This window comes from Salvia hispanica, chromosome 1, assembly GCF_023119035.1.
Source record: "Salvia hispanica cultivar TCC Black 2014 chromosome 1, UniMelb_Shisp_WGS_1.0, whole genome shotgun sequence".
Classification (NCBI taxonomy): Eukaryota; Viridiplantae; Streptophyta; class Magnoliopsida; order Lamiales; family Lamiaceae; genus Salvia; species Salvia hispanica.
The window spans coordinates 37148790-37175274 of record NC_062965.1 but is presented as its reverse complement, the minus strand read 5'-3'; the positions used below and the strand labels follow the sequence as shown (position 1 = coordinate 37175274).

The window sequence follows — 26485 nt, the reverse complement described above, 5'->3', positions numbered from 1 at the left end:
TAAGAGTGTACATGAATTTAGGATTGTTACACATTCTTTAAATCATGTAACCAGATACATAAATTAAATTTCTTATGCAATTAATGACTCCATAATCTAATAAAATTTCAACTCGATTATCTCGTATCTGATTAATCCACAATTCAAATAGGATTAATAAAAAATTTGTTAAATTAACCTGATTAACATCCCTAAGTGTGAAAATGCTAATCAAATTTTGTGAACATTAGTTTGTTGACTTTTAGCATTGTTTTCCTTTTTCTTATTTTATATACTCTATCTGTTTCCTAAAAACAAAAACTTTTAAATGATCTGACATCCAAAATTGGTAAAATAAAAAATTGATAGAAAGAAAAAGTGTGGTAGTGAAAAATACTACCTTATAAAGAGAAAGAAGTAAAATAGAAAGTTTCTAGTTTTAGGAAATGAACTAAAATGAATAAAAGTATATTGTTATGGAATGAAGGGAGTAATATTTGGATTTTTAAGAAATTGTATTTTAGGCCATCCACAATGGGGTGGACTATGCGGAGGACGATGCATCGTCTGTCGCATAGTCTGTCACTGCAGCACCCAGCCCTAAGCCCAGTCCTTAGTTCGCGCCCTATGCATCGTCCGTGGACTATGCACACATTTTTGCGTAGTCCGGCCTATCGTCCGCCCCATTGCAGGGGGTAAGGACGATAATCCGGACTATGCACACATTTTTATTTTATTTTTTTATTTTTTTTGTATTTTCTTCTATATATATCACCAATTTTTTTACTTCATTTCACACCTTTCACTTCACTCTCTTCCCCATCTCAATTTCTCTCCAAATTCAATAATGAATTCCGACGATTTTCATATTTGCAAGCATAAAATATAAAAAATAAATATTGACAATAGGATGCCTTTAATTTGTGGTGTTTTTATATTATTATTCTTGCTAATTGATATATTTGCAAACATTAAAAATAGGATTAATTTGTAGTGTTTAAATATTCAAATAATAAATAAAATGTTTAGAGGGGCTTAGGGCGGGCTATAGTCCGCCCCATTGCAGGTGGAAGGGGTAGAGGATAAAATGTTGATGTGACGGTATATAGGGCGGGGCTTAGGGCGTCGTATAGTCCACCCCACCGTGGATTGCCGTTATAATTTTAAACATGAAAAATATGAAACCTATCCTAAGACATTTGATGACATGACATGCGAACTTCACTAGGAATATTGTATAAACGTATGCAATGCACGTGATAAACCATGTATTGGTGCTCTGAGTTGTTCTCCTCTCTTTGGACAACAATTCCTCTTCGTCTCACCATCTTGCATCCCTTCACATTATGTCTGTATTGTACTTATTGCTTGATTTGATTTCAATTGTTGTCGTGAACTCCTTTGTTTTGTGCATGCATCTAAGCAATAAACAGTGGCATACATTAATTTTGACCTCCGTTTATTATTTTGATATAAATTTATGGACATGCATCATCATGCATGTAAGAATTACGAGTGCACAAATAACACATGAGATGAAAATGGATGAAAACTACTACGTGCCTCTTCCTATTTTTATGATTGATAATACAGCTTCCTTTCCATAAAAATAGGGACTTTGGGAACGACAAAGATTTAATGTGAAATTAGTAAAGTACGTGAGATGTAGAAAAAAAAAGTGATTAAAAGTATTGTTAGTGGAAAATGAAGCTCACCTTATAAGAGAGAAAATACTTGCCAAAAATAGAAATGAACTATTAGAACGGACCAAAATGAAAAAAGAAGATTATTTTTATAGGACAGAGAGAGAGTGGTTTTTTTTCTTTTTTTTTTCTTTTTTGCCGGAAACTATCATTCTTGATACCGGAGTTCTTATACAAAATTGATCAAAACAGTTATTTCATCAACAATTTCTGGATTTACCATATTCTCATTCATCCAAGATGCTACATCCATAATAAAAAAAATAGTCTTAACAGTGGATTACACGAGTTCCAAATCAAAATTGATCAAGTAAGAAGATAGACCAAAAAAAAGGCCAAATTATAGATAGTGAAAAATAAGTTTTATCTCATTATAATGAGAGAAACTTACAAGATAGAACTAGTTTCTGTTACCAGAATAAAAGGTGAAATTTCCATCCACCACTTCGAAAAAGACAAAGAAAATTGTTCTTAAAGGCTAAAGTAGTAGTGGTAATTACTAATTAGTACTTACTAATAGTAAATACTACTACTACTCCATATGATATGCTACTTTGTTTCTACAAAAATATCAAACTAACTAAATTACATAAGCTAACAAATATGTACGCACGTAACCTGAGATTTTCAATCTTTTGACAATAATGGATAAAATATATCAATCAAAATCATGTAAAATTGATTAAGCACCACAAGACCAATAATATGAGTGTCTTTTATATACATATATAAACTTAATTCCTGAATTATTCTAAATGTAATGAAGCAAATGCATATGCAATATTAATGAATGTGCATAAATATAATAAACCTAAATGTGATTGGAAATTAGAGAGTTGTCTCTATACATTGATGGTGACTCCCTGGACCTAGTTTAAGGGCCCTTGTTCTCAACTTAGTTTACGACAGAAATTTTTGTTGCAATGAAATTGACATCTCAATAAGATATCCAACCTCTTCTTCAAAGTCTGTTCGTCTATAAATACGTTAGATCCATCTCCATTTTGTCTCAACACAAATCAAATACATACAATCACTTGATCTTAGATTTAGATAATGGCTAGTTTTACAACCAAGCATCTGCTTCTTGTGGCTCTATTCTCGCTTTGCTTCATCTCAACGAGTACTCGAGGTATCTATGATCTTTTATCAAATTTCTTTGAAATCTAGGTTTTATAGTTAATATTATCATGGATTCTTCTTCCCCTTGTGTAGCGAAAAAGCTAGGCATTGCTCAATCCCCGGATCTTGAAAGTCTGAAGGGAAACGACGGCGTTGCAAGAGAAGAAGTGTTGCAAGACAATGAAGAGTTGGTTAACATAGATTATACTCCAGTAAGGAAGAAGACTCCCATTCACAATCACAACTAAAGCTACTTGGTTGAATATGATACAACTATACACACATGCATATAAATACATATATATCACTAATTAAGACTGTGCGCTTTGTTCATGAGGCTTTGTGTACGTACTTTTATAATAATATAGACAGAGCTGAGTTTTAAAAAAGAAAAGAGTTTGTATATAGGTAAGCTTGATTGCCATCTAGGGTTTGGAGGTGAAATAAGGATTCGAATTTCGAAAGGATTTGGTTATAAATATGTAAAGATTGTTAAATATAGCCCTTGTATTTTGATGTTTTCTTATCGTATCTTACCCATATTTTAACTTTTAAGTTTAAGATTATGAATAACATATTGTACAACTTTCTTGAAGGAGCTAATAAAAGTTCAAGGATTGTGTGTGTGTGTGTGTGTGTGTTACACTGTTGGGTTACAAATCCATCCCACATCGGATGAGTAGGAAAGTTGAAAGCAGTATATAAGTACCGTTCAACACTACTATAGTTAATTTGTCATATTCATACACTAAAGTTTGAAACTCTCCTGATCAAGCACTAATAGTTTTGAAATGTGACTCAAAATCTATACGTGTATGGACTAAAAAAGAAGTGAAAATGTGCAGGGTTATCAGGGCATAGATCATTTTTCCTAGTATCATTTACGACGTGTACTTGGAAATGTCTCATTGTTTGAGTGATTATGGATAGGTGCCTAATATATCATTTTTGGAAATACGATATCCCCCAATAATGTTTTCGAGCATCTGAATATTGGTGTGGCAGTCGAACTGCAAAAATTAGACATAACTTTTCTATGTGGCAATGAGCATCTGATGTATAATATGTGATACCGTTAGTTTACTTGATTTTTGTCACATCGTTTAGGGCATTTGCTCGACTTCGCTCCATCGTTTAGGGCATTTACTCAATTTTGTCTCATCGTTCTGAGGCATTTACTTGAATTTTTCCTATCATTAATGTAATAGGCAAGTGTAAGCAACGTTCATGGCTTCAAATGAATTCATTTTAAAGTTGTATTTTGCAGTATGCATTAGCTTTAAGATGTTTAAATGTCAAGATGTGCATGAGAAGCTCTGTGAGCCACGAAACTGATACCTTTTAAGGGCATTCCCATCTACGTGTTTAGGGACATGGAAAAGCATGTACGAGCGTACTTAGTCATTAAGTACACCACTGCAACTCCCTAAGCACGCACGATGCCCGTGCCTTAGCACATTGTATGTGCGAAAAATTTCCATTCTGTTTCACTCACTTTCTACACTTTTGTATTCAAATTTTCTAATAATTTTTAAATTTCATTTGTGATTTTTTTTTTCAATTTTGTTATTTTTAGTTGTTTTAATGAAATTATTATATTTTTTATTCGTATTTGACTCGCGTATTTTTTTTAGGAGTAACATGTATTTTTTGCTATAGTTTTGCGCTATGGAAGAAACATATTGAAGATTGAAAACGTATTTTTTCTATGTTTTTTATCTGTTAGATTTTTGCAACATTCATTTTTTTTAGAAACATCAAATAAGAAAGCTCAATCACATAAAACTAATGAAGGCTATCAAAAATTTTAGATGTCAATAATTTCAATAGACTTGGCAATGTTGTTGCATGAGACTTATGATTCAATATTTTCTAATAAGAAAAAATCGAGTTAACGCCTTAAAGATAGGACGGATCAAGTAAATGTCCTTAAACATTGAAACATATGATATTGGTGCCTGTTTTTCCCTCAAATTTTAAACTTGAGATATGATTTCACAAATTTAAATAGTTGTTGAATTTTTTCTACCAGCAACGAAATCCGGCTATATTTTATTTGTTATTACATCACATATGGTTACACTTGAAAAATGATAGTTATATCATATATGATTACAAAGTTTCTAGAAGACGTTATCCATCTCATTTTAATGTAGTTGAATTTTGTGATCAACGAGTTTCAATGCAACATTTATCTCTCGATTTAGATCTCGCGGCGTGACTTTCGAATTACTGTGATTCAATTTTGGTAGGAAAATGGAGGTTCCAGTTTGGAGGCGAAAATAGAGACGTTGCTGAATGTGGAGAAACAGATGAGACAACTTGGTGACGTGGCGGGGACAAGAAAGGCTGTCACCGATATTATACAACTATGCCTCGACGCCGGCGCGTGGGCGACGCTAAACGAGCAGATTGTGCTCATCTCTAAGCTAAGCGCCGGGGACAGTTGAAGCAGGTCAATTTTTAAATTTCTCGTGTTTTTGTTTATTGTTATTGCGTTCATATTGATTTTTATGAGGTACTAGTGCTAGTTAAATTGAATGATTTGAAATAGCTGATTTTTAAATGCTGATTTTAACTTTTAACAGTATAAACAATAAATTGAGTGTTTGATGTTGTTAGGTTCAAGATAACAAACGAGTGTTTGGGTGTTTGCTGAATGATCTGTTTTTGGTTTAGTGATCACATGTGTAGAGTTTGTAATTATTGCTTAAATGCATAACTAGCCATTTTAAACCAAGCAAAAAAGCTAAAAAATTCGAATAGAATTTTTGCAAAGTATCACTTTTGCATGTGAATGACAATTTAGCCTCTGTTCTAATGTGTGCATTAAACAGTTTAGAAACCAGTACGAAATCTGCTGCTAAGTGCTAAATGGTTGGGCATTACAATAATAGAGCGTAAGTTGAATTCAGTTATAGAAAACTAACAGCTGGAAAAACACTTATATATACATTTCTTTACAAGTAGACCCTTAAAACTTGAAAACAGTCTTAACTTTTTAAAACTAATTTAACTCAGTTTTCTGCTTTTTGAAGTTTCTGGAGACACTCATCTAGTAAGAAATGCCAGTTTGAAAGATAAAGAAGGTTTATGTATCGTACTGCCTCTTTGCTAACTGGAATATTAAACAAATCTCAGCCTCTTGTTGCTTTCATCTGTTGCCAATTACAGCGCAGTGCCATTTTTCATTTTTAAAATATGGATATACACATAGATTGAATAAAGAAACACACTCGTAGATTTTATTGCACAAAGTTCTTCCAACCACCACAATCTCGAACACATCCAAAATGCTGAGTCATATCAAAGTTATCAAAAAGATATTAGATTCTTGTATTTACAGTTGTGTTTTGACTCTTGAGTTTTGGAGAATAATTATTTGTTCTCTATTTTGATGCAGGCTGTACAAGCAATGGTCCAACAAGCTATGCAATATATAGATAAGACACCGGATCTTGATTCTAAAATAGAGCTTATAAAGACACTTAATGACATATCTGCTGGGAAGGTGATTTTTGAATTGTTCTAAATCTTCCTTGTCTCTCAAGTTCTAAACTTTAGTTCTAAGTTGAAAGTTCTTATCTCACTATACAGATATATGTTGAGATCGAGAGGGCTAGGTTGATCAAGAAGCTTGCAAAGATCAAGGAAGAACAAGGGAAGATAGCTGAAGCTGCAGATTTGATGCAAGAAATTGTGGTAGGTGGATAATTTACATTATATCTCAAACAACATCTTAGCTGATTTCACCCGACATACTTGATTTTTGTCATTTCATATTGTTTTTGTCAATTTGAACTACAGGTGGAGACATTTGGCGCAATGGCAAAAACTGAAAAAATAGCTTTCATACTCGAGCAAGTATGTGGTTTCTCTTATTTCTGTCTCTAGTTGAAACTTTGCTGGAATTGATGCATGTCTTGATTATATGTCTGATTTTTCCAATGATGCAGGTCCGTTTGTGCTTAGATCGCCAGGATCATGTACGTGCACAAATACTTGCGAGGAAGATAAGTCCTAGAGTTTTTGAAGCTGATCCTTCAAAAGAAAAGAAGCTCAAAGAAGGCGATAGTATTTTTGAAGAAGCTCCTGCTGATATTCCATCATTGCTGGAGTTAAAGCGCATATATTACCAATTAATGATCCGGTATTGTTTTTTCCCTGATCTTTTTCCCTATATTTCTGTACTTTTGTGTAAGGGTCCTCCAATACAGAGTGTATTATTTTGAATGATTATACAGCGTGTAACAATCATTGATCTCCTCATACATATGTTGATGAATACACTAGCATATGTACCTATTAATGTGAGCATACACTATTTTGGATGTATGCAATTCTAAACTGTTGCATCTCTGGTGTTGCCTTTGTAACCACTTTCAGTGTATGGTTTATAATTATTGAATTAGATTATGCATCTGGCCCTCTGCCATTGATGCTGATCCTGCTTCCTATCCTTGTTTGTGTTGACCTGTGATGTCAAATACTCTTGGCTACAGATATCGAAAGTCTTGATATGTGCTCTTAAATCTTACTTTCAAGTACAATTGTGTAGGTATTACTCTCACAACAATGATTACCTTGAAATATGCCGGTGTTATAAATCAATATATGAGATTCCATCCGTGAAAGAGGACCCAGCCCAGTGGATACCGGTAAAACATCTACTTTTTGGTTGTTCAATGCCAAGCACTCGCATGTTATCCCATGTTATCACTTATCATAATATATGTACGGTTAATATTTGCTTCAGTGTGGTGTTAAATGATTTGGGTCTGTTGCTTTTCATGAAGGTGCTGAGAAAAATATGCTGGTATCTGGTGCTCTCACCTCATGACCCCATGCAGTCTAGCCTCCTCAACTCAACCCTGGAGGATAAGAACCTTTCTGAAATTCCACATTTCAGGTTAGGTATTATAACAGTATATTGCTATTCCTTTCAGTTTCATTTTAATTTTACCACATGGAGTATGAACCAGTCTATTGTTTACTTACCCTGTTGCTAGGTTACTATTGAAACAATTAGTTACCATGGAGGTCATTATGTGGACAGCTCTATGGACTATGTTCAAAGATGAGTTTGAGAATGAGAAAAATATGCTTGGCGGTTCACTGGGTGAAAAGGCTGCTGAAGATCTTCGACTTAGAGTGATTGAACATGTAATACTCTTGAGAACCAATACTTGGTGTTTGTGGAGTTCTTTTTCAGTTTTTCTGCTACCGACTCTTACAATAGTATTATTAGGTTGCCTGTACAGCTTCCGTATGATAATTTTTGTTGTTTTCTTGCAGAATATCCACGTTGTTTCAAGATATTACTCCCGGGTAACTTTGAAAAGACTTGCAGATTTGTTGTGCCTCACTCTCCAGGTCTGTCTCATTCTCTATAACAAAATTTTACTTCCTAACCTGCAAATTTTGTTATGTAACTTTAGTTTTACTTTGGTTTCTCATAAATATTGAATATGTTTATCAATAATTTCCTTTGATAATAAAACTGATATACTGAGTCAGAGTATACTTTTGAGCACATTATCTAAATAATTTATTTATTGTTATCAGATTCTCTCTTTGTGAAAATCTTCATCTATAGGATCTAGATTAGTTATACGCCTGCATATGCTTATTTTGCCTCTGGTTATATTTTGGAGTTTAATTTTTCCATGAAAGAAATGAATGTCGCTTTTGAATTTTTAATCTTCAATTCTTGAGGTATCCTTTTATTTTTTTAATTAAAGATGATCAATAATCGTCCACATTTACCTCCATTCCGTGGAAGTATCTTGGACAGATATACTATACGTCTGCTACCTTAATTTTTATCTAATTCTCGTTTCTACTTCTTACCAACAGTATGATCTTGTTCTGGCATAATGGTTGCATTTTGTATGTGGTTACATTATCATCTTTCATAATACAGGAAGCGAGAAACATCTCTCTGACATGGTTGTCACCAAAGCGCTAGTAGCAAAGATTGACAGACCTATGGGCGTGGTATGTTTCCAGACAGCTAAGGACAGCAATGAGATCATGAATTCATGGGCTACAAACTTGGAGAAGCTGCTCGAGCTCGTAGAGAAGAGCTGTCATCAAATTCACAAGGAGAATATGGTTCACAAAGCTGCACTTAGAGCTTGAAATTTTGCTTCTGAAGTGGAGAGGTTCATTGTCATTGGCTGCTGCTTTTTGGCATTCCAGAAGCAGTTTCTAGTGGAATTCTTTTCGTGGCAGGGACGGCGTTCCCTTTATATAACGTCCGTGATCATAACCGTGGATGGACCTGCGTTGCCCTGCTTTCTCCATCATTTGGTTTTGATATGGCAAATCCTGGGAGTTGCTCATTCGTCTAGTCGACTAAGATTTACAGTTAACACTCTCATTATAGTTGTAACTGTTATGTGCTCAAATAATTCACATTTTTCTACATCTATTATGCCCTTTCAAGGTCCTGACTCGTAATTTAATTGAAAAATTTGTTCGTGAATTATGTGAAGAAACTTGATTTGGTTGTTCTTAGCTAGTGAAGGATTGTGGAAAGAAGTATCTTTTGCAAAACAATGTGACGTGAATTTTGTGTGATTTTTCCCCCTTGGTTTTATACACTCTTTTAAGTGTTTTATAGGCTCATTATATTTTCTCTATAGGTAGTAATGCAAGGGAAAATGGATAAATGAAGAAAGTTCGGAATGTAAGTAGTAATTGACCTACAATGATAATTTTCAAACTCTCTTATAAGACCACTAATGTTTTTATATTCGATAGTGGTGTCTTGCGCGCCTCAATCGGCGTTGGGTGGAGAAAATCATTGCTGCTTTATGAAATGTGTGCACCACACTGCTCGAAACCAGCGAGCTTTTGTGAACTCAGCAACATAGACCAGTTGGCAAGATGCACTTAATGACCCGTTCACTTGATCCAGTGACCTGACCCCTTGACGTACTATTTGCCTTTTTAAAACCCAATCCCTTCCCACTTCATATATATGCCTCATACATAATTCAAATCCGAACATCAATTTGGCTAATAATCTTTTATTTCATCTCTATCTTTACTTCCATCTTGGAATCCGTCAGATAGAAAACCTTAGGGATTTACATAAGAGAGGATTGAAGATGGTCGTTTTTTAATTCGGTAGAAGATTCGCCCAAAGATTTTTATTTAGAATATTTTTTATCAAGCTATGAGTGGCTAATTTTCTAGGTTCTACCTATTAACAAATAACCCCTACAGATTGAATTGTAGGTTGTGGATTAATTTCTACTCCCTCCGTCCTTCTTCAAAAGTATGAACTCTTTCCTGTTTAATCCGTCCCTGAAAAATATGAATTTTCTAATTTTAGAAACTCCTTTCTCTATAATGAGGTGTGACTTATTCTCAATACTTTAAAAACTTTTTATTTCTATCTCTCTTACTTTACCAATTGTACATTAAAACTCATGTCAAATCAAATGTTCATACTTTACAAAAATGGAGGGAGCATTATATGTTAACACAAAGATCCAACTGAACTATCCTCTAATAAGCTTTAGACCTAGAATTTATGATATATGTTTGTTTTTATTTAATAGTTAAAAGAGACATCAGAGATAAGGCAAAAACTATTTTGGCGACATGATCAACTTATTCAAGGCGTACCATTCCTCATTCAACTATCAATCAAGGAATATAAAGTTGTGAGTATATACAAAATTCAACCTAATCCATTATTTCACTCATGGGAAGCGGTTTATCCTTTTTTTGAAACGTAGATCGATTCTATATTATTCAATTTCACAAAATGAAATTTTTCATGCACTTGTACTACCTGATCAAAATGCATTGACCAAGCTTAAACTATATCTACATTCACATGCCTGAATGGCTCTCTCTGAATGGAAGGTTAGTAGGGATTAAGTTGTTGGGAGTCTATGTCTCAACTGCAGTCTACATCTATTTTCTCTGAACGGGGAGACCTATCTACTTATTCCTTCACCCTCTATTCACAGCTTAATTTCTTTCATAATTCGTTTTCATATGTCCTCTACTTGAAATTGTTGGCGCTATTCTAGTTTCTCATCATTTCAATAGTCAGTGCATACATTTTAATATGAGAAATAAAGTTGTGTAAAGACTCTAAAAAGAATTTGGAACATTTAAGATTAATAGAGTGATCAATCTGCACTTGCTATATCAATATCCTCAAAATCAAAATTCACATATATTCCATCTATATTCGGAAAATGACACATTTACCCCAAACAATCTGGAATATTCCAATACAGACCCAAACGCAGATTAGAGACGACCGAGCGCCATACGCCTCCGGTAGCGGCGCCGCCCCTTCCTCACACCTCTTTCCGGAGGCGGAGTCGCATCCCAGTCAAAATAAGACTCCACTGTAGCACCAGGAACATCATTCCTCCCAACGAAAGGATACGCCGGCGCCGGAATATTCCCATCCAAAGCAGCCGCCGGAGCTCCGGGAGGCGGCGGCGGAATGTAATCCGCGCCGAGATCGCGGCTGAGATTGAGGCCGGTGAGAAGAATTCCGTCAATTCCGTGAACCGCCATCCTAGATCCGACGAATAGATCGGGGTAGGCGACGCGGACGCCGTCGACGATGAGGCCGATGGAGGCCCGATCGGTGGAGACGTGGACGTCGCGGAATTTACCGATGAGGACGGCGTAGTCGAAGAGGAGGGTGTCGAGGAAGGGGGCGGAGAGGTTTTTGAGGTCGGCGAAGGTGTGGCGCGTGGAGACGACGTGGTAATGGAGGGTGCTGACGTAGGCGGAGGCGGAGGTGGCCAAGTCGAGGGCGTAGAGGAGCTCGTCTCTCGGGGCGAAGAGAGTGAAATTGGGGGCGGAGAGGAGCTCGTAATTGAGATCGGAGGTGGCGATGGCGTTGGTGAAGAGGGAGTAGCCGTAGTTGCGGAGAGACTGCAGCATGTCGTCGAATTCTTGGGATTGGGTGGGACTGGGAGGATCGGCGGCGGAGGCGGCGTGGAGGAGGAAGAGAAAGATGATGGCGGAGGTGGAGGAGTAGCGCGGTGGTGGGGCCATGGGAGTTGAGAGAAGAAGCGGTTAAGATTCTGTTTTGGATTGGAAATTGGCGCTTCTGTGCGTTTATCTATTTTGAATTTACGATTAATTTATTTTTAGCTTAATAGTGTATTGTTTCAACTTACTGAAGAGTTTTCTGCATTCACACTTGTTGAGAAATTTAGCTATGACGTGGATAATTATGAAACTAAATGAATTCTTGTTTTTCGTTTTTCACTTTTCTAAAAGTCTTGTTTGTGTTTCTCATTAATTCTTTTTACAATATTTCCATTTTAATGAATTTTCTACGTTTCTGAAAAAGTTTAATAAGTCAATTTTTACTGGTCTAATTAATTTTTTCATTAACTGATGACACTTAATTTAATTACTCAAATAAGAATGTTGAGAAAAGATTCAAATATATTGAGACTGTTTAAATAAATATTGTGACTATCAAATGAAAAAAATATAGGATGCATTAGTGATATGAATGTGATAAAATGAAAACTTTAAATGTTGTATAAACTCAAAACTATGATTTGGATTATTGAAAAATGTCAACAGATCACTGAAAAGCATCAACAAGAAAATGGCAACAGAATTTCAACAGTAGTCAATGATTGATGTTGTGTTGATACTGTGTTGGCATTAAAATCTTGAAATTTTACGCTTTGTTGATATTGTATTGAAACTATGTTGAAGCTGTGTTGAGAAGTTTTGAATACGTATCATATATAAGTTTGTATTTTATCACTGCCCATGTAAATAAATTGGATCACACATTTTTGGATTATATAGTCCATATTCAATCTAGAAACTAGAAATACTAGTATCATTTTGCAATTTAGAAGGGTTTAGACACTGCATAATTAAATGAGGAGGTAACCGAACAATCATGAATCCAATTCTTTCTGCCTAACTTTCTCTCTCTTAAAATTTTTAATATCCATTTATTTATCTCAATTAAAATTATTTTTTACAAAAAAATTACTATCAAAAATTAAATAGTACTCCCTCCGTCCAGAAAAATAGACTATATTATGAAAGACATGAATTTAAATGTGGAATTAGTAAAGTAAGAGATAAGTAGTGTTACTGGAATGTGGGATCCATATTATTAGTAGTGTTTAATTATGTTAGGTAGCAAATATGGGATCCTTTTTCAAATTTGGTCTATTTTTCATGGACGGATGGAGTATAATTTTACGAGAATTCTCACAAAATTCTAATTTCATAGTATTATAACCAAGGCTGAAAAAAAAAATATTACATAATATGAACAATGTTATTGTTTTTACGCAACATCATATCATTTTATAAATGGAATATATTACTTTTATACAGAAATTATACCGTTTCTAATCCCTGAAAATATCATTTCACATTCAAAACAACAACCAAACACATCATTTAATTATGAAAAAGGATATGGAGTTGCAGTAATGTTTGGTTGTTGTTTAAAACAGGATGATATTTTGAGCGGTGAGAAATGATATTTTGAGCGGTTAAAAATGATATATTTCGAATAAAAAATGATATGGAAACTTTCAATCGAAACATGAATCCGACCTGCTACCTTCATGCCCGTTCACGGCACGAAATAATATGGGTTGAAACAACATGATAACAACCCGAATCTGATTTACATTATTAAAATTTGATATTACGATAAAAACTTGCATGATTAAAAGTTGATATTACATGATCAAAACCTTATTTTTTAACTTGATTTACACAATACTAGTGAATAAACTTCATCCAATCCCATAAAAATATGTACTTCTGAAACAGAATAAATTTTAATGCATAATTAGTAAATTAAAACACAAATAAAAAGAAAAAATTATTAAAATATTATTAATGGAGAATGATGAACATCTTTATTAAAAAGAAAAAAAGTAAAAGAGTAAATGTATATTTTTTTTCTAAAAGGCGATATAATTCGGGGTAAGTCCTAAAAAAATACAAAGAATACAATTAATTTATGATAAGACGGATGGTTACTTTTCATCCTAGCTTATAAATGATGAGCATCACATTAGGAATATAAGATGAAGTGGATCTTGTAGTTTCAGCCTTAATTGATCACTCTGCATTTCATCAACACCAATATCATACGACGTGACACAATAACGCAATATAGGAACGAAATATGATGGATATCATAGCATTGGTACAGGAACAAATCTCAGACTCAAAGCATTGTTTAAGTTCATGAACATGATTATTGTCGAAACTGTTTTGATAGTTCAGAAACGGTAGAACTGTTTTGAGTCGACACACACCAGGGCTCAGAGTTTGGCGAGGGAGTTTCCAACGTCAATCACAAAACGGTACCTAACATCAGATTTGGCAAGACGCTCCATAGCAGCGTTTATCTCGTCAGCACGAATCAGCTCAATGTCCGCTGCTATGCCATGCTTTCCACAGAAGTCCAACATTTCCTGCGTCTCTTTTATACCACCGAAATCACTTCCACCAATCATCTTTCGACCTGAAAATACCAACCCAACGTTGAAACCTCAGCTTCTCATAGTTAGTTAAATACACATATTAATGTGTTGTAGCCTATAATCTGAGCACAAGAAAAGACTACAACATCATATGTTACCGGCAACTAGAGGGAAAATAGGAAGGTCAAGGGGTTTATCCGGCAATCCCACTGTTACAAGCTTCCCGTTCATCTTCAACAGGCTTAGCAATGGAGCCAACTGATGCACTGCAGCGATGGTGTCAATGATGAAATCCATTGTGCCCGTTGCAGCCTGCAATGACAGAGCTCCTCGTCAAAAATTACGGCAATACCAATATGGACCTCACTTACTAATAAGTACACCACTAATTCTCTCATAAACCGTTACTCAAGTTTATGAGAGAATTATACAAATACCAATTTCAATGTATTTAATCCTAGTGCTATTTACCTCCAACTCAGCAGCATCAGTACTAACAACGAAAGCATCAGCACCGAGCTTGTTTAAGGCTTCAGCTTTCTTTTTCGGGGAGGTACTGATAACAGTAACTTTCAGCCCAAACGCCTTCCCAAACTTGACTGCAACATGGCCAAGCCCTCCAAGACCGGCAACACCCAAATGCTTTCCAGCCTCAGTCATTCCGTAGTATTTCATCGGGCTGTAGACAGTGATTCCAGCACACAGCAGCGGAGCACCAGCATCAGATGGCACATTCTCGGGGAAACGAAGCACAAAATGCTGGTCGACAACAACTGTGTCTGAGTAACCACCATATGTCCTCGTGCCATCTTTGTCGGTGGAATTGTAGGTGAATATCATTTTGGCACAGTAGCTCTCTAGGTCTTGTTGGCAGACATCACATGTCCTACATGAGTTTACTATCACCCCAACCCCGACTCTGTCACCGACCTTGAATTTCTCAACATTATTACCAATTTTGGTCACGACACCCGCAATTTCATGCCTGCAAAACATTTTTCACCATTTAATCTTTAAACAATTAAAGTCAAAAGTTACTGGAGCAGATTAACTTCCTAAGTGGTTTAAATCCATCAAAGCTATTGCTAAAGTTGGTGTAAGCTTTGATAGGTTTGGATCCAACACATGTGAAGCTAGAACTGTTAATGAGATTTATCTGTATTCAGATGCTAATAAACTAGTAGATGACAAACAAGGTTTCCCCAAAATATTGTATTGACAAAGTTGGGAAAATATAAGAATACCCGGGCACAACAGGATACTGTGTGATTCCCCATTCATTCTTGACAGTGTGCAAATCAGAATGGCAAACTCCGCAGTAGAGTATTTTGATTGTTACATCGTCATCTCCATTTTCCCTGTCAGCCATAACATGAAAATATCTCACTTCGCATTCACATAGTGGTAGTACTTTTTTAAAAGATCATGAGTGGCGCATATCACATAGCACCACACCAGAGATATGCACAAAGTGAACCTTCCATTAACAAATAGCACAAGAACACCAACAATTGTCCACGAGTTACTTACTGAGTAGATTTTTCAATTAGCGATTTATTCCGAATTTTGAATCAATAATTATTAAAAAAAAAAATCGACAATAAACGGATAAAAAAACACCACAAATCGAGAGTGGAAAACAGAACTCAAAGCAAAATTGAAGCATCATGCAAAAAGTGGCTAGATATAAGGAGATAAAAATGGTGAATCTAAATCTGGAGAGTCACGCAACAGCAGCGGCGATTGGTTTGCAAATGTGAATACACACACAGAGGGATACATAATTGTGCGTACCTGCGAGAGAAATGGAAGGGTGAGAGGACGCCGGAGGAATCGGTCGCGGCCAAACCAAAAGCTTTGTGTTGGAATTCCGCCATTGGTCGCCTTCTCTACTCTATCTATATCTCCGTCTCTCTTAGTAAAGCTGTGCTCAGAATCTTTTCTCTCGAATCAGTCTTATAGTGAAGACAAAGAGGGCTACCGAGAAAGACAACTGAACTCTATTTTGTACAATAATAATAATACTCCCTTCGTCCCGGATAACAAGACACATTCTTAGCCGGCACAGGATTTTATGAATAATTGGTTAATGTGTTTAATTGGAGAGAGAAAAGATGGGTAAAAGTATTAAATTAGAGAAAGAAAGAAAGATGAATATTTTAATAGGGCTAGTGTTGAGTATATTAATTGGAGAGAGAAAGTTTCCAAAAAACGTAAATGTATCATCTTAATTAGGACAAATTAAAAAGGAAAACGTGTCATTTAAAGTGGGACGGAGGAAGTATTAACTAATAACTCTTAAGTGCCATCAAAACAGAATAAGGAGTATAAAATAAAATAAAATAAAATAAAGTGGAGAGATTAAGAGCATCCGCAATGCTGCCTCGTTGCGGACTCGATCTCGTCTCGACGAGACGAGACGGCATCGAGACAGCGTTGCGGCTCCCGTCTCGTCTCGACGAGACGAGATGTCTCGACGCCCGACGCGTCCCGGCGAGGCAAGCCTCGAGCTCGCGAGACACGCGCCCGGCGCCACGTGCGCGCGCGGGCAGTTGGCGTGACGCCCACTCGCCGACCCGCGAGTGGGCGTCGGATTTATGACGTCATAATTCAATTTTTTTTAAAAAAAATCAGATTTTTCAAAAAAAAAAATAAATATTAAAATATAAAACGGTAATATTTTTAATTTTTTTTTTTTTTTATATTACTATTATATACTCTTCTCCATTCTCCATTTTACACACAAACACACATTTATTCTCTCATCTTTCTTTCTTTCCTCTCCAATCACTTCTATAAAATCATTCCTTTATTTTTTTCTTCTCCCAAATTTAATCAATTATGGATCCATTTGAGCAAATGCGTCGAATAATGGAAGAATCGCTAGAAGCAGAGATCGACGTAGGGAGGAGGAAGCCGCCGCGCCTCCTAGGCGACGCCGGACATACATCCACCGTAACCGGGAGGAAGCCGCCGCAAGGTTGGAACGTGATTACTTCAGTCCGAACCCGGTGTGGGGAGATATCTACTTCCGTCGCCGTTTCCGTATGTCACGCCCGCTATTTTTGCATATCGCGAATACATTGGCGGCACGGGAAGAGTTCTTCGGAAGAGAAGAGGTTCGACGGCATTTGTTGGCCGTCCTAGCCACACGACGCTCCGAAATGTCTTGCGTGGCGATCCGTCGGCTTGCTACTAGACAAACGTGGGGCGGATGCGTTCGACGAATACCCGCACGTCGGAGAATCCACCGGGCGACTTTGTTTGTTGAACTTCTGCAAAGGCGTCCGGGCGGCCTTCACCGCCGAATTTCTGAAGAAGCCAACCACCGCAGATTGCCAGTTTCTGCTCCGTCTTCACGAACAAGTGCACGGATTCCCCGGGATGCTCGGGAGTATCGATTGCATGCATTGGCAATGGAAGAATTGCCCTGTGGCGTTGAAGGGGTCATACACGAGCGGCCACAAAGGCACCCACCCCACCGTTATACTCGAGGCCGTCGCCGACTACCGGCTATGGATTTGGCATGCGTATTTCGGGGTCCCCGGCTCGAACAACAACATCAACGTGCTCAACAACTCCGACCTCTTCGCTGAAGTTCTGAATGGTAAAGCGTCGGCCATCAACTTCGTCGCTAACAATCGCCAGTATAAAATGGGGTACTATCTTGCCGACGGCATCTATCCGAAGTGGCCAACCTTCGTGAAGACGTTCAACAGGCCTACGGACGAAAAGCAGTCTCTTTTTGCGCAGAAGCAAGAGTCTGCTCGCAAGGATGTGGAGAGAGCGTTCGGGGTTCTCCAAGCTCGATGGAACATTATCAAAGCCCCGGCTCGACAGTGGTTTATGGAGAATATGGTCGACATCATGTATACGTGCATAATCTTGCACAACATGATTGTCGCCGACGAAGGACCTGAGGCGGGAAATTGGTTCGACCCTGAAACCCCGGGAAGCTCAACCGCAAGTAGTCCGCCTCGAACGGGAGTGCATCCGTCTTTGCAAGAGCGGTTGTCTATTCGGGCAAGGACACGTGATTCTACCGCCCACGCCCAACTCCAGGAGGATCTAATGGAGCACATTTGGGCAAAATTTGGCAACCATTAGATGATCGTCACTAGAGAACTCCTTCTTCTGCTTCTTTGCCTCCATTTTTTTTTTTTGAGTTTAAGTGTGCAATTGTAATTTCTAGTTTTTTAATTATGTCTTTTTTATTTTTTTATGTATTTTAAATTGTAATTTTATTTTATTTATAATGAAGTGTGTTTTATTAATTGAATTTGTTGGAATTAAAAATAAAAAATGAAATTGAATGAATAGTTAAGAGATGGTTAAGAGATGGTTAAGAGATGGTTAAGAGATGGAGGGTTGCAGGTGTTGTCTCTTAGTTAAGAGATGAGTGTGAAAAGTACAAAGTGGGGCCCATGACTAGTGAAGAGATGAGACGGTTAAGAGACGGATAAGAGATAGCGTTGCGGATGGCCTAAAAAAAGTAAACTGCGTGAATATACTTTTCTTACGTATTGAGGTGGGACCCATTCTAATTTTGTAGCGTATAAATTCTAATTTTTGTAAAAAAAATTTATATATCTTTTGCATTACTAATCGTGCATTAAAACTTGTGTCCAACAAAAATTGACATTCGTGGGATAGAGGGAATTACAACCTTTTTTTGTTAAAAATAAAAATGAAATGGGATAGTCAATTGGCTCCAATGGTACTTCAAAACTAATCTCATTTTTTTATTTTTGAGTAAAAAAGAGTACATATATATAGGTTTACATTAACATCCATTAAATGTAAAACATAACAACATTATGACAAAAATAATCTGTTTTATTCATTGGAAAATAAAATAAGAGTTTTACAGTATTCAATCACTCGAAACGTGATTTCTAGTATACAAACTCTAACACAAACTATAAAGGAAAATGTGTCATCTTAAGCGGGACGGAGGGAGTAAAATATATCAGTGTGGTTCCATATTACAACTCATCAAACACTAATAATAATGTAGGTCTCACTATCTACTAATAATAGTACTTCTACTAATTTAACTATCTTTCTATTCATCTCTCTTACTTTATTAGTTATGACTAGTGTTAACTTCTGTTGTAACAGTCCGGATTTCTAGGGTATAATAAATACGGCGACTGCTACCAAGGCGGACTTAAAAACAATAAGAACATAGGCTATGGTTTCATTTAAAGAGATTTGATTAGAGTAATCAATGAACTATTTAAGAGATAAGACAACGGCTTAAGCAAGAAAATCAATAGATGAATAAATATCATAAACTATGCTCAAAGGTCAAGGGTTTAATGTAAATCCAACAAAACGCATTATGTCTCGATATTCTAAACAATAATGAAATAGTTCAAAAACAACGATACTAAGTTTCATATTTAGCGGAAGCAACCAAGAGAAAAGTGAAGAACATGTATGAAGACACAACTCCACTTGATGTTTCAAACGATCATATCATTATTCAATTTATTAGCTCAACACCGCCACCCGCTCGTCACTGCTCAACCTGCACAGAGGGAAAACACATGCAGGGCTGAGTATTTTAAACATACTCAGTGGACTCGTGCCAAAACATTTTAATAGTTATGTCACCCTTACCATAGTGAACTCGAGTTTGCATTTATTTAAAAGAATATCATCGAGTATCACAAAATAATTTCATGGACTGGCCAGTCAAACAATACCTCCCATTTTCTCATCAATCAACAATTTCATGGTGCGACGAAAGTGTGGCCACACTTCGCCCACGAGACCGGCCGACTAGCAAGGACGGCTCCCGATCTCCCGTGTACACTAGCCTGATAGGGTTTGCGACCCTACTCAGACCCGAATTCGTTTATATAGCCCTATAGCCTAATGGAGCGCACTCGCAAACTAGGCATCAGGCACACACAATATACAAAACAATCACAGGCATGACATAACAGTTTAATTCACCCTTATTTCCCCACTTTCATAAATTTGCAACATAAAAGAGTTTAGGAATAAAGCCCACCTCGATTCTTAGATCACAAGTATGTTCTTCTTCTTGCTATCACTCCGTGAGCGCGAGTTAACACCTTTAATTTATGTGTATCACAAGTAAGTCTCAATCATTGATCAAAATCATGCATGTTCCCAACGTTTTCCTTTTCTCATCAATTCATTTTAATATCACCATTCAAAAACAAGGTATGATTATCATATCACTTTTATTCGCATCACAACTCCAAATCAAAACATGTCACGCATGAGTGTTCTAAAACACACCCACACGCGCACACACACGGTTTCACACACACACTCACATGTGCATCCCATTCATCAATTAATTTCCCCTCCACTCAATCTAAATGCATGTGGACTCAAGAACACCGATTAATCGGTAGATGAAGAAAAGATCAAAATAAAAATACCTTTTTCGATAGAACGAACGGTAGAAAAAAAGTAGTAGCTTTGATTCTTCAAAGATTCTTGAGTTTCAACTTCAATTCTTCTCCAAAGATGAAGAAATATTGGAGAATAGTATAAGAAAATTGAGAGAGAGTGGGAGAGAGGAGAGAGACGTGATTTTGGGAGTGGGGGCGTGATTTTGGTGTTCTAGGTTTAGGTTTTGCCTCTTATTTATAGAGTGTAAGATATAATATCTTTAATTAAATAAATTAAAGATTTTGAGAAGATTTGATGGGGAAGGTGGCAGTTTTTATGGGGAGAAATAAGGAGAATTCGAAATTCTAGGCTATTTAATTAGCCTATGATTTCATTTGCATATTTTACGGAGTAGAATAAAATATCACGGAGTAGAATAAAAATAATAAATTCTCCCAAATATATATAAAAGTGGCGATTTATTGATTCCTCCACAAAGATCAATTTCAAATATTATTTAAAATAAGATATGACAAGATCTCCTTAGACATGACAAGATATGCTAAGATATTTGAATTTAATTATGGAAGAGAATAAACAAGGGATCAAATAATATAATAAAATAATCCATTCTCCCATAATAAGAGATTTTCGAAAATCTCCTTAGATAAACATAGGGATCGAAATTTTCATGGAGAAAATAAGGAATGATCGGATTTTGGATTTAATTTGGATAATTATCACAAGCAATAATTAAATCCAAGAAAAATAGAATTTTTTTCCAATAAGTAGGAGGGTCGAAATTCCATGTGAATAAATAATGCTCTTATTTAATTCTCACTCATCCCTTAGGAAAAATAATTCACCACAATATTATTTCACCCCGCATCAAAATATTCACATATTCGCATCACAAAATCCACCATTCAAATTTCACCTCCACTTCACATTTTCCAACGACTTTGACCATTCCACGGCCACGTCATATTTTCCACAGTCTTGACTATTTAATAGCCACGTCATATATTCAACAAGTTTGACTATTCAACTCCAATTCGCAATTAGGTCACAAGAGTCATGCAATAATCACTCATAATTTAATCCACATATATCATAGCATTAAAAGTATTTAATGCAAAAAAAATTTTATCTTGAAAATTAGGGTTCGAAAAAGTGGGATGTTACACCTGTGCTATGCACAGGACAAAAAAAATTTAAATAATAAAGATATATTAATTTAAAATAAAGAATATAGAGTATATAAGTATAAAAATATATTTACAGATAAAATCTAATTAAAATAAGTATTTGAAATATTATAAATAATTAAAAATATTATAAACAACAATATAAAGATATCTGTACTTCTCTCAACCCACTATCAATGAAATTAGAGTGAACTACAAAAATAGCCCATGGACTATGCATTTTATCTCGCCAATAAACCCTGGACTTTAAAAATATCCCCAGACAACCCTGGACTAAGTATAAAATTAAATCTAATATTGAAATAAAGGAACAAAGTGAAGGATGCCAAAAGGGAAGAAGAATGATAATTTTGAAATAATATAAGATTTAGTACATAACTGAAATAATATCAGATTTAAAATGTAAAAAGACCAAATTGCCCCCCCCAAAATCCCCCAAAAGGGTATTTTCGTCACAAAACAGTGAAAATGACCATTTTCGAGATAAACGCTTAGTCCAAGGTTGTCTGGGATATTTTTAAAGTCCAGGGTTCATTGGCGAGATAAACGCATAGTCCAAGGACTATTTTTGTAGTTCACTCATGAAATTATTAGTAGATGATTGTATACTGTTAATATTTGATATGAGTGTAGTAGTATAAAATAAAAGAAATAACAAAAGAGGAGATGTGTGGATGAAATAGAATAAAACATACAAAGAAAGAAAAATATAATACTACTATTTACAAAAGAAAAAAAAAACTATTTTAACGATTAAATAGTTCACCAGTTTCGATTAATAAAACATAAGTATTTCATAAATACAAACAAAAAATAAGAAAAACAATAACAAACATATGTTTTGAAATTGCAACACAATTGTTTATAACTAAAGACATATTTTTTTAGAATTAAGTAGAGACGATTAAACAAATAAAATAAAATCACAATTAATAAATGCATTTTATCAAAATTAAATTCAATAGTATATGATAATATTTTGAAAATTATAAAAAAGAAATTGAACTTAAAGTCATAAACAAAATTATCTTATCTAGTAATAGAATAAATGAAATTGATTCCAAATTAATATATAAATTTAATTACTTAATTAAAAATAATAATTTGGACAATAAGAGCCGCCACACCCACCATCCTGCGGCGTCGTCGTCATTATTCTCCAGCAATAAGAGCCGTCGTCACCTCCCTCCCGTCGGATCGGACCGTCACCGCCCCACAACCTCAGCTTGCTGCCCTCGTCATCCATTGGTGGAGGCTTGGAGCTATCGCTGATTGCAATAAAAAAAAATCAGATAATTAGTCCACTAAAATACAGATTCAACTAATGCTGTGGGTATATATAACTTTTTAATCTTATTTGAAAATCCACTATTGCTCAATAGGAGCTACCTTTTTTCAATCCAATGATTGTCAATTCTCAAAATGACCAAAATTATAAACAAAATAGCTTCACATTTTCTCTCCAAAAATGATAAAATTGTCTTTTTCACCGAACTGTCACTTTAGATTAGTAAGATTTGTGAATTAATTCTCGTACCATTCACCTGTGCAAATTTTTTGGGGGTGGAGAGAGTATTCATTTGCCTGTAAAAAAAATTTACTTAATGAGGAAGAGAAAGAGTATAATTGTGATTATGATTATCACTATCATTGTACAAATAATATCTGGTTTTGAAAAATACCTAAACCTAACTTACAATGACATTTGTGTTACTAACAATAATAATTCTGCAGTCAATGCATAATTTATTGAATAGTACTCATTAAATTGTATGATCTTGTGGTCTAAATTTGGTTTTGATTTTGCAGTAAAATCTATACATATTTTGATCATAGTCCTTAGACGGAATATATGTACATATAACATTTATTGAAACATATCAGGCTTAGGAGAGGAAAATTATGTTAGTCTATATAGATCATCTATATATATCGTACAAATTTTATAATTGAGATTACTTGTACAAAATAAAAATTACTTTGTGTGCATTACTCAATTTAAATTAGATTTACGTACTTACAAGAGTTCGTTTGATTTCATGGGTTGGATATAGCAAGATTATTATTTGATTAATCAGTTAATAGTTTACCGCTAACCAAACCCAAATTAATTGATTGTTTACTAACCAAATACGAAAAAATATGGTTTTGGATCAGTTGTATTCCTTTGTCCTTATACAGGGCGCTCCAATTCGCTATAACTGTTTGTCGCACACACAAACTCAATATTCGAATTCACCGCTACTTAGAGCATCCACTATAGGGGCGGCGCGCCGGCTTAGCCGCGGCGGGCTACTGCGGAGGACGTGTCCGCCCCGGAGGCGGACGATTTTGTTGGGGCGGACGGGCATTCGCCCCGAAGGCGGCGTGGACGAGCCGGAGGAGAGAGAAGCGCGGCGGCCGCCGCGCCTATCTATTGTGCGGCGAAACCGCCGTGGCGGTCGCCGCTTTTTATTTTAATTTTTTTTTTTTTTTCGAATTTGTAATTATTTTTTTGGCTTATTTAAATACCCCACCAATTTGTTTTTCACTCCACACCCATTTTCACTCCACCTCCAATTTCACTCTTCAGAATTTTATACCAAATGCACGGGAGAGACGAAGATTCACCCGGCACGGAAGAATCGGGATACGGATACTATCCTTCTTCCCAGCCATCTCAGTTGTGGGTATCGAGTCCCACCCCCCGGGGATCGAGTCCCAGTCCCCCTCCACTCCAGTCGTGGTCACCGACATCCCCGCCGTGGCAACAAACCCAATATCGGTGTTAGTCATCTCATCAGAGGAATTTGGGTCGTTCGGCATTCGGAGATTATCGACCCACTATGGACTCGCCCAACCATCCGCGTCCGGATACCCCTTCTCACTCTTTCCAGCGCACCCAGACTCCTTTGTCTGATTTCGATAGGTTCACATTGGAGCAGATGATGGGGCTGATGAGTCCGGGCCTACCGGAGACCCCGCCGACGAGATGTTCCGGCGACGGCGGTGGAGGGAGGCCGGCGGCGACGGCGGCGGGGATGGCAGCAGCAGCGGCGGTAGCGATTCGGCGGTCGGGGCGGGCACTACACCAAAGACGAGTCGATTGCTGTGGCGAGGGCATGGGATGCCGTCACATCAGACCCCTGTGTTGGCACCGATCAGACCGAGATGGGCTTTTGGAAGCGCGTTTTGTTGACCTACAATGAGTTCAAGCCGAGAGGCGCCAAACCGCGTGACGCGGAACAGATCCGGAAAAAGTTTGGGAGGATTCTGACACCCACCTGGAAGTTCGCGGGCATCTACGGCAACAACCTTCTCAACGCTGAGAGTGGCCGCAACGAAGCCGACGTGAAGGCTCTGTCCGTGTCCCAATACAACGCGCTATGGAAGCCTAAGTTCACCCACTGGGAGGAGTTTCTCGTTCTCGAGAACTGCCCGAAATTCAAGTCCATCTGTGCAGAGGAGACTGAAGGTCACGGGGCGAAGCGCAATAGACGCAACAGAGCCGGGAACTACAGCAGCAGCAGCGGCGGACAATCAATCGACCTCAACGACGCCCAAACGGAGGAGCCCTCTGATACACACACTAGGCGCTCACATCCTCTGGGGCAAAAGGCTAGTATCCGCAGCGCCCGAATGTCTGCAGGTTCCTCCCGCTACTCAGCGCCCGCGTCTGGATCGCGCAGCGCGCAGGCGCCTTCTGGAGCTCAGTTCGTGGACCATGGGGCCCATGTGGTCTTGAACAGGAACCTGAATGTGCAGTTGATGAAACAACTGCAAGAGAACTGCCATTTCTACGAGTCGGCCACCGACCCGATCACCAAGGCGATATACTATGAGCTCATGTGTAGGATCAGAGAGGATCTGGGGCTGACTGGTCCAGCGGCGCCGGGTGCGCCGAGGGCAGGGGCGACGCCGGGGGCGGCGGGGGCAAGGGCGGCGGCGCCGGGGGGAGTGGGCGACGAAGAAGAGGCAGAGGATTCCGACTCCGCCACCGAGTAGATGGTGGCGGTGTTTTTATTTGTTTTTATATGTTTTTTTTATAAAATGTTCGTTGTATAATTTTCCGGTATCCATTAATACAACTAATATTTGGTCTCATCGCACTTTTTAATTTTATTATTATCTCGTTTTCTAATTATTTTTAGTCCGATAATTTTAAGTCTAATTGAATTAAAATATACAAAGAATAAAAATAAAGTGAAATGTGGCTAACAAAAGTGTCCACTATTGTTGCGGAAACTTTTTTTTGTGGCCATGGACAAATAAAAAGTGGCTATGGACAAAAAAAGAAGTGTCCAAAAAAAAGTGTCCACCTATAGTTGATGATTTATGCAGTGATATAGATAGGTGGAGTGTCTATTTTGTCCAAACTCCTACAGATGAGTACATTTTCTTAGAAGGGATGAATATTTGTTCGTGATTTTATATTTTCAAAGAAACTTGAAAATTGGAAATGTTGTGCACGTTGTGATTGGAAACATGATACTACATTACTGTGGAATTGATTTAATTTCACTTTGAGTTTATTTTGTCCAAGTTAAACTTAAAATGCAATTAATACTCAATTATAGTATTATATGAAATTCGTAAAACAAAATAAAGGTTTGATGGAAGAAAATAAAAATGATGTTTCCGAATA

The 26485-nt window shown here is 36.8% G+C and overlaps 2 protein-coding genes, 1 long non-coding RNA gene and 1 pseudogene across 3 annotated transcripts; 2 read left to right on the top strand and 2 right to left on the bottom strand.

Annotated features, from left to right (window-relative positions):
- Window positions 1–2700: 2700 nt before the first annotated feature.
- On the top strand, window positions 2701–3328 carry LOC125204260. The gene is made up of 2 exons (XR_007173529.1): window positions 2701–2814; window positions 2898–3328. It is a non-coding gene; the product is annotated as an uncharacterized LOC125204260 (long non-coding RNA).
- A 1773-nt stretch (window positions 3329–5101) lies between these two features.
- LOC125202604 lies at window positions 5102–9252 on the top strand (annotated as a pseudogene).
- A 1705-nt stretch (window positions 9253–10957) lies between these two features.
- Window positions 10958–11892, bottom strand: LOC125202085 (fasciclin-like arabinogalactan protein 19). The gene has a single exon (XM_048100441.1). The coding sequence runs from the start codon at window positions 11844–11846 to the stop codon at window positions 11082–11084; it is 765 nt and encodes a 254-aa protein (XP_047956398.1). The 5' UTR covers window positions 11847–11892; the 3' UTR covers window positions 10958–11081.
- A 2075-nt stretch (window positions 11893–13967) lies between these two features.
- On the bottom strand, window positions 13968–16250 carry LOC125201756 (probable mannitol dehydrogenase 1). The gene is made up of 5 exons (XM_048099994.1): window positions 16073–16250; window positions 15523–15636; window positions 14750–15263; window positions 14437–14590; window positions 13968–14319 (listed from the first exon to the last, which is right to left on the bottom strand). Exons 1-5 carry the CDS (start codon window positions 16153–16155, stop codon window positions 14117–14119), a joined length of 1068 nt encoding a protein of 355 aa, XP_047955951.1. The 5' UTR covers window positions 16156–16250; the 3' UTR covers window positions 13968–14116.
- Window positions 16251–26485: the final 10235 nt, after the last annotated feature.

Excerpts from the sequence above, each read along its gene's own strand:
- LOC125202085 (XM_048100441.1), bottom strand. The coding sequence starts at position 11,846 with ATGGCCCCACCACCGCGCTACTCCTCCACCTCCGCCATCATCTTTCTC.
- LOC125201756 (XM_048099994.1), bottom strand. The coding sequence starts at position 16,155 with ATGGCGGAATTCCAACACAAAGCTTTTGGTTTGGCCGCGACCGATTCC. Across the intron at positions 15,264-15,522 it reads CAGTATCCTGTTGTGCCCGG|GCATGAAATTGCGGGTGTCG; the intron begins GTATTCTTATAT and ends AATGTTTTGCAG. Across the intron at positions 14,591-14,749 it reads CTGATGCTGCTGAGTTGGAG|GCTGCAACGGGCACAATGGA; the intron begins GTAAATAGCACT and ends CTGTCATTGCAG.